Source organism: Podarcis vaucheri, assembly GCF_965113315.1.
Source record: "Podarcis vaucheri genome assembly, chromosome: 3".
NCBI classification, from domain to species: Eukaryota; Metazoa; Chordata; class Lepidosauria; order Squamata; family Lacertidae; genus Podarcis; species Podarcis vaucheri.
In genome coordinates this window covers 126,159,263-126,174,465 of record NC_138761.1, presented here as the reverse complement: position 1 = coordinate 126,174,465, position 15,203 = coordinate 126,159,263, and the positions used below count along the sequence as shown (strand labels likewise).

The following is a 15,203-nucleotide window of genomic DNA, read 5'->3' as shown; positions in this document are numbered from 1 at the left end:
AATGTGTAGGTTCATGGTGATGAAAATAATAAATAGAGTTGGGACTATAATGCATTGGGAAGTTTTATTTTGACCAGGAAATATACACAATTTCATCTTGGGACTGATTATGTGCATATTTTCCATGAGACGTGGTGAATCTGCCCTGTGGCTTCTTGTTATGCATATTAGCTGTGCAATTCACTTTCTCCTGTCATATATTTATTAGTGTAGTAAGTGTTGTGCAACCTTCTTTAAAAGCTTCTTTGGCTCAACCCTGGCGTCCTCCGACATAGTGCTCTAATAATAAAATCATTTATTTCACTGAAAAGCACCACATCAAATATAAATGAAACAATGGCTATCAATTTCTACAAAGTTCAAATACAATAGAAAAGGGCATTACATGATGGATACCACCTACTTTTATTGGGTAAAGGCTAATCCTACATGTGACAGCAAGGATCAAGCAATATTAAAGTTGTTAGTTTTAAATCCTTTTGTGCTGTGTTCCAGCTTTCAGCTGCTGACAATTCAAAAGGACATCCACTGTACTGTTACAGGTAGGATAGACTCAAGGAATAGACACTTTAATAAAAGTGTCACATTTTTAGTCATGGCCTGATTGGTAAAGAACAAGAAAATTCTGAACAGTACTTGGAATTTTGCCCAGAAATATCCTATAAAGTAAGGCATACAAGATGTATTGAAATTAATGAGTGATCACTGCCAATGCTTAACTAAAGTTGTTTTTAGTTACAACATATTCTTAGTCAATTTTCTTGTTTATTGCATGTTTTATATCATAGCTTACATAATAGAATCATAGAATTCTATACCAAGGGACACCAAGCGTCATTTGTATGAAAGTCATTTATCAATTAGTGGATGAGGAGGACCAAGTTTCTTAATCATGCCCTGATTTATTTTAGAATCAGTATGTGGTGTGATACCTGGGAAAAGGGTATAGTTGACCAGTAGTTCCAGCTTCCGTGATAATCTAATTCTTTGTGATGCAGCTGCCACAGAGTGGAAAGTTTTATCATTGCCACTCATCTGATGCATTGCTGAAGAAAGCCTGGCTTGCAAGTAAACCATAATTAAAAATAAATTGGCTTACCATTGTAGTTTATTAGGATCAAACGACTGCAATGACTGGCTTGCATATAAGGGCAAGTCAGTCACTGGTTTGTCCTTGCTAACCCACCCTGCCCCTCCACTGCGCACTGAAAGAAGGAGTGCAGGAGGAACTAAGTGTGGTCTGCAAACCGCTTGTTCACATGAAAGCATATTTTAATTTGATTTAATATTTAATTTAATCTGTGGGTTAAAGTGACATGCCAGGGTCAGTGTGATCATAATGTAAGTTTTAAGTTGCAGTGCAGTATAATGTTTTACCATGCACCTCCAACTCTGAAAAATTAGTATATTGTGTTTAACCTGTAAATGCTTAAAACAGTTGCCATAAAATGTCAGTGTACAAAGTTGCTTATTATACAGTGAAAAAACAAATGACAACCAAGATAGGCTAGTTCACAGCTATTGTGTTAACTAAATTGACAGTATAAACCTTTACCCTTTTAAGAACTTGCTCAGGGCTCCTTGCTGACAATCATATTGGGTCTAGGGACAGAGGAACTACAATATTCATAGCAAACTCTTTATTTCTTTGCCCCAAGACATACATTCTTCCAAAACCACACCTGCTTTTCATTTCAGGAGAACTATGCATATTCAGACTACTAAAGTTCTGTGAAGTTGCATGCCTTCATGTTCAGCCCATGTTCCTTAGCCCTTAAGTTTTTTTGTATGCGCTAATCATGTATGTGTTTGCATTTCTTCCTATGTATAGGTAACATTCACATAGCAATTACTCAGGGAGGGTAAAAGGGTAAAGGTAAAGGTACCCCTGCCCGTACGGGCCAGTCTTGACAGACTCTGGGGTTGTGCGCCCATCTCACTCAAGAGGCCGGGGGCCAGCGCTGTCCGGAGACACTTCCGGGTCACGTGGCCAGCGTGACATCGCTGCTCTGGCGAGCCAGAGCCGCACACGGAAACGCCGTTTACCTTCCCGCTAGGGAGGGTACTATCCCTTTATTTTTCCGTTGTTACAGATTTGTAACTTCCTAGGTGGATAAAAACAAGTTTTACAAGTTTATTCCAATTATGACTGTGTATGCTTGAGTAGAGATTAGCTACTATAATTAGCAGCGAAAATACTACACAGATACTTATAAATTTTTATGAACATTTCCTGTGCACTGTAAAGTCTTGCTTATTGAAATTATTAAAAATTGTTCAGACTGCTTCAGTTACAGCTTGCTAGTAACTCAAATGGAGGAAAACTTGAAAAGAAAGCTGCTTTATAATGTTCAGTTTGTGCATTTTTAAATCTGTGATAAGTGCAATTTTCTAACAAGTCCCCCCCCAAATAAGAGGGGTAGGTGGGTGGGTGGGACAAGCAATCCTATTTCCCAACAACTCCACCCACACATCTACCTACCTATCTGAAATACAGTAGTCTTCATTCCCTGATAAGAGGCAACTAATAAGGTCATCCAGTTCTGCCCCCAAACAAAAAACATTGTAGAAAGTTCATTTCTGCCCAAAATTCCCCACCCCTCAAAATTTAACTTGCACAAAACCCATTTGCTGAAATTTTGTAGGGTACATCCACTCAGCAAGGTTTGATATTCCTGCATGTTTCATTCAATTATATCAAAAGATAAAAAAGTTACATGTTTGTTGATTTCCCCACTAAAGTCAATTGTAAAAGTTGGAAGTTTCCCAAAAGAGGTTCTGATTCAGACCTGTGCCTAAAACAGGTGTTCTTGAAGTGCCTCAAACTGATCTGATCCACTTTCCAAAGTAGAATTCCAACTGAATCTTGTCTTTGGAACACCCTCCTTCCCTAATCCCAGTGTCAGGAAGCATGCAGTCTTTTCAGACTAGAGCATACAGAAAGCATGAAGAAGATCAGAACTATACTCTGTGTATACAGTGCTGCAGATTTACAGCTGCACCCAGAGAATGATTTGGATCTATCCTCCTTTTGCTTTGCTTTCCCATTTTTCAGGTGTGCATCTCTTGTTCCAGTGCTTCCATTCCAAATATCACCATTTTTATTCTTGCCATTTAAAGAATAAATATGCAAGACTTAGGTAATACTCTTTCCCATTTAGTTGAAATCATGATATAGTATTATATAGACTGTAGCAGGTCTGTCTCTTGAATAGTTGGATTCTTTGCAGAGAGAGAATACGTTTCTATTCCTTTTTGACTGTGGGTTTTTTTGCAAGTAAATATAAAACCAAGACTAGGGGCATTAATTTGAAAATAGTTTTTTACGAATTATGGAAAGAAACAATGTTGTAAAGGCACATAGAGAATTGCATTGTCTCAATGCAAATTATAATTGGTTTGCTTTTTCAAATTGTCAATTATTTATTAAGCTGTAGTTTGCTAAACTTAGGCTGCAATCCTAACCCCCACTTACCTAGGAGTAAGCACCACTGACTTCAACAGAACTTCTTTTTGAGTAGACATGGCTATGATTGCACTGTTAAGCATCAAGAAAAGGGACTTGACTCTTTGCACTATAATGAAGCACATGCTTCCTTCTAAAGAAAGAAGAACCATCTCTTTCTGCAACAGAAAAGTTTATCGATAAAAAAAGGCCTATGTTGCTCCCAAAATAATTTCAAGCAAGGCAAGACGGAGGTCCGAAAGCACACACTGCAACACAACTTAATGGATACTGACTGGCAATCTGAGAGATGAGTCCCTAATATTTCTCCCTTTAGACATTGCTTTCCTTGCCTAGACACACATTTTAATCAAAATCTCATAGATTTTATCTGCAAAGAAACCAGAAATTTTCTCACAGCAGGAGGGACTTGCATCAGCAGCCAAGTGAAGACAGTCTGGATTAACCAGACTACCTGCCACCTGGAACAAATCCACTGATTGAGGCTTCGCAGATAACACATTGGAAGCAAAGGAATATTTCCTCTCTTTTTTTAACAGTACACACAGCCATGACATAAAATATAATTCAGATAACTTGACTTAGTAATATATTCTGACAGGATTTTTCTCTCTGTGTGTCTCTCCCCCCCCCCCACTGGCTTCATTTGTTTGCCTATCACACATAAAATAATGGGAAGCCAAGGAGCAAGGCACTAGGTATTCAAAAGCATAAGGACTCCTCTTTCAGGTCAAAGACCACTAGGAAAAAACACATATTTCCATGCAGCATGTCCTTAACATCATTTAGAATTTGGGTATATTTGCATCTGTTAAAAGGTACTTTAAAACAGGCTCCAAGCACCACACTCCCTTCAGCAATGTGTGCTTTTCATTGAGAAGTAAATACCTGCTGTTTCTCTTTACTTTATTCCCAGACCAAGAAGGGAATTAGCAGTTGCCATATTTGAGGAATAGCTAATGTGGTGCCCTCCAGATGTTGTGGATTGCAACACACATCAGCCCCAGCCTTCATGGGGCATGATACTGACTAAGGTAAAGGTAAAGGTACCCCTGCCCGAACGGGCCTGTCTTGACAGACTCTGGGGTTTGTGCGCCCATCTCACATCTATAGGCCGAGGGCCAGCGCTGTCCGGAGACACTTCCGGGTCATGTGGCCAGCGTGACAAAGCTGCATCTGGCGAGCCAGCGCAGCACACGGAACGCCGTTTACCTTCCCGCTGGTAAGCGGTACCTATTTATCTACTTGCACCCGGGGGTGCTTTCAAACTGCTAGGTTGGCAGGCGCTGGGACCGAGCAGCGGGAGCGCACCCCGCCGCGGGGATTCGAACCGCCGACCTTTCGATCGGCAAGCCCTAGGCGCTGAGGCTTTAACCCACAGCGCCACCCGCGTCCCTGACTACCCCTGACACTGACTACCCCTGCCTTAAACAAGGACAGATTAGCAAAAGGAACAGGGCAGTGAAGTTATGCAACGATGAATAAACTGTGTTCCCCTAAACAGGGCAGGTTCCAGAACTACTACTGCTAGCCCCTTGTACTGAAGCTACTAGGGAAAAGATCATTTGTTCTGAACCACAGTCCCAGCAGGGGCTCCTGGGAGTTGTTGGGTGCAGGAATACCAAAGAAGGATGGTAAAGATGCCAGAGTGATCAGTTCTAGTGCTTTATTAAGAAAGGTTGGATAGTGTTCTCGAAGCTACCAGCATGAGTTTGACCCAACTGCAGGAGACAGTGGAAGACAGGAGTGCCTGGCGTGCTCTGGTCCAGGGGGTCTCGAAGAGGTGGACACGACTAAACAACAACAACAATAGGCTCACAGCAAATAGGCCTGCCAGGTTTCCTAGCCTTCTCTTGCAGAGATGCAGAATGGACACCACAACAAGGATGTGCCATGTCCGCGCCCAAGCAAATGGTTATACATTCTTTATACACAAAACAGCATACATCACAATGCCTAGGATGTCCCATCGCTCCACCTGCCCAGATGAGGGCATAGGTGGCAAATGCCCAAACCTTACCAAAAGTTTCCCTTTCTGGTCTGAGAGCCCAACACCCCAGGCCCACAGATAAGGGTAATACCAAAGCAAGCCAATTAGTATCTATCAAAGCAAGTGAATATAATATATATGAGCTCATTGCTACAACCACTAACAATAATTGTGGGGCTATCTTATTGTGTTGAACCAAGGGTGAATTGTTCTGGAAGCTTTGCTAATGCCAACGTTCTGCCTGCCAATAGTAGTTCCATACTGGTCCTGAATAGTTTGCACTATCTCTTACACGTAGGCCTGAAGAAACAGCAGTCAATGAATGCCTAGTACAAAATACAAACAATGCAGCAGCGGCAGAGCACTCAACAATAATTCCAGCAGTAAACCAGTAAAAAGCGGGTTGGTAATATGGTGGACTCTGCTATTCCAAGCATTCATGTTTTGACAGCCCTTGTTCCAGTTGCTTAGGTTCCTTATACTCCCTGTGGTCAGCTGCTTAGCCAGGCTTGTGCAATCGCCCTTCCCTCTGTTTTTTGCCTCCTGCCATTCTTACCAGAGGAAGACAGTACAACACTATAGCAGCTGCATGTGTGCTCTTTCCCACACACATACAATAGGATTTAAAGGACCCATAATATTTAAGCAATTGCTGGCAAGAAAAAGCAGCAACAGCCAGAAGGGCCCACAGAAACCCTGCCCCTGCCCTGCTTCAAAGAGCAGTAAGGGGCTGTTTAAAAACCCTTTTTCAAACAGCTCCACACTGAAACTCCTAAAATGATTGGGGCTTCAAAGGTAAGATCAGCATCACCTGACGTCCTAGTGGCATCAGGTGACTGACAGGTGGGCAGCACCAGCCACCTGTGAAATTTGGCCCACCAAGGTTCCTAATATTTATTTAGCCCAAAAAGTGACTACTGCTTCCTCCCATTTTCAGAGTGGAGAAGGTAAAACCCAGAATGGAGACACTCAGAGATAATATAAGGACAACAGTATGTGAATAAGGAACTAGAATCATCGAATCATAGAGTTGGAAGAGACCACAAGGGCCATCAAGTCCAACCCCCTGCCAAGCAGGAAACACCATCAGAGCACTCTTGACATATGGTTGTCAAGCCTCTGCTTAAAGACCTCCAAAGAAGGAGACGCCACCACACTCCTTGGCAGCAAATTCCACTGTCGAACAGCTCTTACTGTCAGGAAGTTCTTCCTAATGTTTAGGTGGAATCTTCTTTCTTGTAGTTTGGATCCATTGCTCTGTGTCCACTTCTCTGGAGCAGCAGAAAACAACCTTTCTCCCTCCTCTATGTGACATCCTTTTATATATTTGAACATGGCTATCATATCACCCCTTAACCTCCTCTTCTCCAGGCTAAACATGCCCAGCTCCCTTAGCCGTTCCTCATAAGGCATCGTTTCCAGGCCTTTGACCATTTTGGTTGCCCTCCTCTGGACACGTTCCAGTTTGTCAGTGTCCTTCTTGAACTGTGGTGCCCAGAACTGGACACAGTACTCCAGGTGAGGTCTGACCAGAGCAGAATACAGTGGCACTATTACTTCCCTTGATCTAGATGCTATACTCCTATTGATGCAGCCCAGAATTGCATTGGCTTTTTTAGCTGCCGCGTCACACTGTTGGCTCATGTCAAGTTTGTGGTCAACCAAGACTCCTAGATCCTTTTCACATGTACTGCTCTCAAGCCAGGTGTCCCCCATCTTGTATTTGTGCCTCTCTTTTTTTTTTTGCCCAAGTGCAGTACTAGAACAGAAGGCAAATGAAGTCTGGAGATGGTTGGGGAAGGGTGTCCCATGAAGTGCTGTATTATATTCAGCCACTTGGCAGTTTGGTTTCAATCATCCCTCTAACCAGAGATCTGCCAAGCTTTCGCTTTGCTCTGCCATACAAAATCAGAACCTAAAGTTTCTATTAAAGGTTTGCTTATACTGCCGGGTTGAGAGCTCTATTCTTTCTGGTTAATGGTTAACACCTTATTCATTATTAACTGTGAGGATAGAGCGTGAATAGGATAATAAACCTGCATTTCAAAAGAGTAACACAGAGAAAATTATAAATATAGTCTCATCACTTCCATCTGCATTTCTGATCTAAGCAATAAAGAAGCCTTTTTTCCTTTCAAATTCTCCTTTGTTACTTGTCCAAGATTCATTTTAGATTAATCTTTTATTTTGCTTTATTTCTAAAGGACATCCATTACTTTGCACTAGATAAGGGTGAATTGGCACTAGCTGAAGTGGCAAAGAAAAAAGCTAACGACATTGACACAGAATCAATAACCACTGGAGTTGGTAAGAATTAATGCTGTTTTTAAAAATGGCTTTTTTGTTTTAATCAATACTTGTTCTTGTATCACTGTCATGTTATGCTTGTAGCAGGGTTATTGGTTAATTGGAATTGTTTTTGGGGTGAGAGAACAATGATGGCCTCTTCACTGAACAGAATAAGGTAATCGTTCAGAAACAGCTTTTAGATACAAAAGTATGAATGATGACATTGTAGAAGTGCCAAAATAAGTTAGAACTCTGTACAAAGCAAGAAGGCACTATTTGCATATTGCAAAAAGGTTACACAAAGTGCTAGATTGTGAAATTCATATTTATTTAAGATCTAGACTTGCTTGCTTTGAACAGGTTTTCACAGAAAACCTGTTCACAGAAAGTGCACTTCATTGAACCAATTAGATTAATTGAGATCTAATTTGCAAATTATCTGGTTCTAAAGCCCTTGTGTTGGTCAATGGGACATCCGTCTCTAAGCAGAATATAGTATATAGCCCAGGCACACAAGATTGGACCTATATTGTACTGCGACTCAAGCCCAGCTTTCTATTTTTGTTCTGTATTTTGCCCAAAACACACCTCTGAGTACTTATTTTAGAGACATATTCAAGCTAGTATATATTTTGTATTCTAGGTAACAGTTATTTTTATCTTCCGTCTTTGCTGTCTGCTGTGTGATACTGTGAATGCTATGTTGGTTAAATAGAACAGAAGGCTAGGTTGGAGGGAAATCGTAAAAGATTCCAGACAGAGCTTAGCCAACCGAAGAACAGAGGAAAATAATAGCTTGGCTTTAAATTTATTCTTTTTTTTCTGCAGTAAATGTAAGGAATTTCCTCAAAAAGTTAGATGAACATTGCTTTTATCCTTTTATAGGACAGAAGAAGAAGGGTGTATGTGAGGTTAAAACAAAAGTGTATATCTGGATGTGTCAGAATTATTTTGATTGCGACAATTTAGGGGGGAAATGGTAAATGTTGCACATACCAATTTTAGTACTGTATTTACTTGAATCTAATGCTGACCTTTTTTGGCCAAATTACATTGCAAAAATTAAGGTGTGCATTAGATTCGATTGCACATTCACATTTGCCAGCAAATCCTTTTTTTGGTTTCAAGGTTCTGAAAATTGAGGTGCGCATTAGATTTGATGGCACATTAAACTCGATGGCACATTATGGCTATATTGCCATATTTATTTAATGCTAATTTAGCATATATGTGTTGTCAAGGTAATGTGTCATTGTTCAGCTCTTTGTGTGCATGCTAATGCTCAATATACAGAAAATTACATGATAACCTTAATTTGTCTCTTTCATCATCTGCCTCATAAAGTGAACTGATAAATGCTACCTGACTCAGAACATTTCTCTTGTACCTAGTTCTCTGGCAACCAGAGTCCATCTGACTCACCTGTCTCCCAGCGCCTACCCAGAAAGCTCCCTGTTATTCTGTCATTACTGCAACCTATTAATAGTTAGCAGAGGGTGAACAAATTTCAGTGATAAGGTTGCAGTTAAAAATATTTATTAACTCAAGATTTCTAGTTTGAGCTACTTATAAAGATATAATTTCCCATGTATCTGAATAGATAAATTAAATATTTTATTCCCAGTAAAAAATAGAAGTGAATTATTTGGGAATCCTGTAGTTTCTCTTAATTTCAGGAAATCAGTGCAATGTTACTTTAACCTGAGAGTTTAGAAAGAGAGAGAAAGGTTCATCTGATTTTCCTGCTAGTGTCTCAATACAAACCAATATTGTTGAGATTAATTCGATAAAAGCTTTTTAAGAGGCTATGGTCTCTAAGGGCTTTCTATATTTGAAATCCCATGTGAGTGCATCTTGTGGCATTATGAAATCAAAATAACACTTTTAATGCTGGGAAAGTATAATGTCCTGTTCCTCATCCATCCCAGTTCCTGAACAAATTGAAGACAGATGGTCATTGAGTATTACCATAAGTGAAAAGTTTTGCATGGCATTTTGTGTGCATTGCAGCTGATAACCCTCTATCCTCACAACAATCCTGTGCCACAAAATGTTACTTCAGTTTCATATATGGAGAATTAATGCTCTGTTTTGATTATTTGGTTGTGAAAGAATTCAGTAACATATCTCCCAAATCAAGACATTGCAGTAATCTCACCTAGAGGTTAGCAGAGCTTAGACAACAGAAGTTAAGCTATCCCTATCCAGATAGGGGCGCAGCTGGGCCACCAGTCAAAGCTGATAGAAGGCACTCAGTGCCATGGGGTCATTTGAGCCTCAAACAACAGCAGTGGATCCAGAGGTACCCGCAAAGTGTGTACCTGGTCCTTCAGAGGGAGTGTAACCCCATCAAGAGCAGGCAGTCTCCCATCCATTTGGTCTAGGGAACCACCCACTAACAGTGCCTCCATCTTCTATGGATTGAGCTACAGTTTGTTGGCTCTCATCCAGTTCATTACTGAGGCAAAACAATGGAAAATGACCATCCAATTAGGACTGGAACCACTGCAAAGTGGTGCCACCCACCCCTAACTCACAGGTGCTCCAGAAAGATACCATGGTTGATGGTATCAAAAACTGTTAAGAAGTTGAGGAGAATTAACAAGGACATGAGCAGAGGCTTCAGTTTAGTGTACTACCCGAAATCATCTCAGTCTTGATGGTGTATAAAACTGCAAATCTCTGTCTGTTTTTACCAAATGCACTGGAACATCACTTTCCCACAATCAAAGGAAAGCTGATTGCCAAAGGCAGTCTTCCACATCACCTCTTACAACCCAATTCTATGCATGTTGATTCAGAAGTATTTCCCACTGACTTTCAAGGAACTTACTGTCAGTTAGGTATACAAAGTACTGTAGTCTGAGTAAGTTCTTCACTCTGCTGGTGAAAAAAATGCATCTGTTTAAATCCTCCTTTTACATACATGATTAAATTCCCAAAGGAGCAGATTCCCTCCCACCATCCACCAGATCATGGAGATTGAAGGAGAATGGAGAGGCACCAGTTTATTCTCTGCTTTCCCCTAATTTCAGAGAGGATATCACACATCAAGTCATCCTTGGAGCAGCTGTATAGAAGTAGCAGTCTGTTCCTCAGTCTGGAGCAGATGCTCTTGGAAAGATAATGGTCGCACTGACATGAGCAGGTGCTGCTGCTTCACAAATTATTCAGTTGTGGCTTCTCTTCCTCCTCTATATATCAAAGGAGGGGTATATTTAAAAGAAAAACTTAACAACAGAATTGTTATTGGTAGAAATTCAAAGCAAAAAATAAAAACAGATTACTAGAGCTGTGCTACACAGACCAAATCTCAAATGGCAGCAAAGAGGAAATGTTGTCTGCTCCAGCAAATCTTTTTCCCATGACTGAGACTTATTCAGGAAACATCCTGAACTAGGATGCTACATGTCCTATTCCTCTCACACAATCACACTACAGCACAAATAGTAGAACATGTAGCTATTTCCACTTCAAGATAATAAATCAAGCTACCAGAGGAACTGCTGCAAATGGAAACTAGCCATAAGAATTGCCATAATTAATAAAGGTTTGTGGCAGTGAGCAACTCACCCATTAAGACATTACTGCATTATGAAGACCCAGTGAAAAACCTATCTAATAAATGTCAGAAAGTTTCCCAGGGCCAGCTTTCAACAAATTGCATTAGGTCACAGCAAGATGAATTTATTTTAACCTTCAAAACAATTGCTTTCACCCCAAAGGGATTCATGTTGTGACAAGACAGACCGATAAATGCTATATGGTTCAAAGGGAAACTATGAAGCCCCATCCCTTTAAAAAGAAATTTACTTATAAATTTTGGTGGTTTTGAGCTTTTTTTAAAATGACACAGCAATTTTATAGTTCAGAAAAACCCTACATGGCTGGTTTGCTCAATGGCCCATTAGTTAACATGAACAATATTTAAGCTTATTTTCCTAGTGGGGGGGGGCGTGCGTTGTAAATTATAGTTAAGCATATGGAACCACCAAGTATATGAGTAAAGCTTGAAATCTTAAAACTATTTCATGTGTCCCTTATTGACATATAGCCAAAGTTCATTAAATCTATTTTTGACTGCCCAAGCATAAAGGCTTTTAAAACAAAACTATGAGTTGGTTTCTCACAGAAACTTGATGAACAGGGCACAAAATTCCAGAATATTCAGAAAATAATCTCTAGACTTCTGTGAGACTACCACATAAGTTTGCCAGAATGTCTTCTTACATACATGAAGACAGCTTATTAAATTGTTCTCAACTAACTCCACCCTAGGGACGCGGGTGGCGCTGTGGGTAAAAGCCTCAGTGCCTAGGGCTTGCCGATCGTAAGGTCGGCGGTTCGAATCCCCGCGGCGGGGTGCGCTCCCGCTGCTCGGTCCCAGCGCCTGCCAACCTAGCAGTTCGAAAGCACCCCCGGGTGCAAGTAGATGAATAGGTACCGCTTACCAGCGGGAAGGTAAACGGCATTCCATGTGCTGCGCTGGCTCGCCAGATGCAGCTTTGTCACGCTGGCCACGTGACCCGGAAGTGTCTCCCGACAGCGCTGGCCCCCGGCCTATAGATGTGAGATGGGCGCACAAACCCCAGAGTCTGTCAAGACTGGCCCGTTCGGGCAAGGGTACCTTTACCTTTACCTTTAACTCCACCCTGCATGGCAAATAAACACATGGACATTCGCCACATGTTCTAGGAGATAGAAATTTTGTTTGTGGTTAAATATCTCAGTGCGTTTTAACTAATTTTTCAGAGGTATTAGAAAAAATATTGCAACAATAAAAATATTTGTCATGTCACAGCACAGTCCTGTGGTAAAAAGATTCACTTCAGACATCACAAAAGATGCAGAGGCAGTTTTAACTAATCAGAATGGTTTTTATTTTTCTGTTATTTGATGTTTCTGAGATTGTAGGTCCTTTATAGAGCTTGTTTAAACCATACGTATTTTTATGACTTCCAGACATTCTTTCTTGTAAAGTTATTTTGTATATGTGTGTGTGTTACCCTTTTACTTTTTCTCCACTTTACCACTTCTGTCAGAGGTCAGAGACTGCACACACAGTTTTCTGCACGGAAGCAATCCATTTAAGGAAGCAGCCCCAACTTTCAAGTTAAAAATCATTTATATAATAATAATGATATGCTGATACTATTTTTTTTTAACACTTGGGATAAAAAATTGAAAGTAAAAATTGAAAGTAAAAAGTACCTCAGACGAAAAGGTATTGTGTGCTACACTCATTTCAAACTATTGGCCATTGAATCAGGACATGGTTACATATAGTAAAAGAAATATAACAAAATAACCAAACCTTTAAACTTCTTAAAATATATCTCCCATGCTTCATATTTTTTTGTGCTTCAGACTAGGTCTGACCATAGAACACAACAACATTAAATTCCCCCACCTCTGCTTGCCTTTACTATGTCATGTCATCAGCTTTTATCTATACATTCCACTGCTAGGCAGCTTAAGCCCCTAATAATTATAAGTACATCAAAGGAAGCTGGTCTGCTTAGCTCCAGAGAGCCTACATTAGGCTGTACATACAGTACTATACCTTGAAAGTTAGAATCATACCACTATTTACTCCCCCCCCTTCTGTATCATAACACTGCCTACAGTAGAATCCCATTTAAATACTCTGAATCAAGCTACACCCAGAGTATTCCCATACTAGGTGTTTTAATGAGGTGTTTTAATGGTAACCTCTAAGTTAGATTACTGCAACCTGTTTTACATAGGGCTGCTTCCGAAGACAATTCAGAAATTTCACCTGGGCAAGACAGAGCATATTACATATATAAGAATCTCCCCTAGAGAGCTTACCCAAGGGTTGAGTCCTTGCACTTCTCTAGCTTCTGTGAATAGAATATTTGGCATATTACACCGATCCTGGTCTGACTTCACTGGCTACCAATCAGCTTCCAGGCCCAATTCAAAGTCCCAGTTTTGACAGCAATACCTCAAGGACCGCCTCTCCCATATCAGCCAGTCTAGACTGCAATCATCCTCTGAGGCCCTTCTTTATGCGCCTTTTCCACAAGAGGCCCGGAGGGGGCAGCACGAGAACAGGGCCTTTCTGCAGTGGCTCCCATTTGTCAAACACTCGACTGGTGCCTTCATTATGCATCTTCAGGTGCCAGGCAAAAATGTGACTCTTCCACCAGGCCTTTGGCTGATTAATATTCTATGACCTTTTAAATGTGTTTTCACTATTTATTTTGTGCTTTTATCTTGTATTTTTATCTTGTGAACTATCCTGATATCTTCGGATGAAGGGTGGTATTAAAGTTATGTAGCTTACAGCAGGAGAATGACAAATGTCCAGTCCTAAGAATCCTCAGTCTGGAAGCAGGCACACACCCATCGTGTTGACTAAACTTGCAATATTCAGAAAAGGAGCAAGAGATGGGTCATAAAACGGGACACATTGTGGTGGCAGCCACACACATCCATATTTTAATGTTTGGGTGTCCACAACCACTGTGTCTTAATTTGTATTCTCTTGGCTATATATCTGCCAAAATAAACATCCAGGTACTGATCAGTGCAGACCCCAATAAGGCATAAATACTACCAATAGAAAAAACCAGTAAAACAATGTTCTGATTAGCAACAGACACCTGCGACAGCATAATCCCACTAGGAACATGAATCATCTCCGCAGGTAGATGTGTCATTACCAGTGCTGGCGCAAGCCAATAACAAAATGCTTCCTCAAACAGTTCTTCGCCTTCTGCTGTATCCTTTTAAAGAGTTGCCCACAGAGTGTTTTTTTGGCTATTTGTGATAAAGCCAGTCAGGACAAAAACAAAAAAACGTTTTGTCATTATTGGCAACATAATGTTCCCTTAGTGTACATTTTACAGCAAGAACAACATGATTTTTAAAGTCTCTTACATTAAGGATAGTATGTAAATATTTATTACTATTATGTTTCACTTGTGAGAGAAATGGGGTTTGCTCACAAGCGTGTGGAAAATTTCAGCCATAGGTTATCTGATCCTCTGTATTGTCACTCCTGAGTGCATTCATTTAGATAGAATTTGGCAAAAACATGTACTTGTTAGCAGCTGGTATGCACATTAAGTTTATAACCTTTCTTCTGTTTACTCTGTGAGATGTAATGCGATGTGACAGGGTGTAACACATCAGAGACGTGGTGTGTCAGCTGAGGAATTTCAAAAGAAGCTGTTTTTCTAGGTTTGAAAATAGGTGAAGTCTTAAGCAGAATGCTCTTCCAGAATATTAATTGTTATATCCCCACCAAATGTTTCAGGCATAATATTCATCAACTGCTTATAAACATTATAAATGTCCTGAGGTTGATTATAAACGTCCTGAGGTTGATATCTAGACTTAACAACAACAACAACAACAGCTTAGCAAACAGGTTGACTGTGCAAACAGGTTAACAGTCCATAGCAAACAGGTTAACTGTCCATAGACTTC

At 40.4% G+C, this 15,203-nt stretch overlaps 1 protein-coding gene across 5 annotated transcripts in view; it reads left to right on the top strand.

Moving 5' to 3' along the window:
• Positions 1 to 15,203, top strand: part of WDPCP (WD repeat containing planar cell polarity effector) — a 183,203-nt gene that overhangs the window by 117,449 nt on the left and 50,551 nt on the right. For all 5 annotated transcript variants that reach the window (XR_014217731.1, XM_082215763.1, XM_082215765.1 and 2 more), the window contains exon 14: positions 7,661 to 7,763. Coding sequence is in view for 4 of the 5 variants with exons in the window: in XM_082215763.1 (XP_082071889.1) it covers positions 7,661 to 7,763 (103 nt within the window). In the remaining variant the exon portion in view is untranslated. The remainder of the gene's footprint in view (positions 1 to 7,660; positions 7,764 to 15,203) is intronic.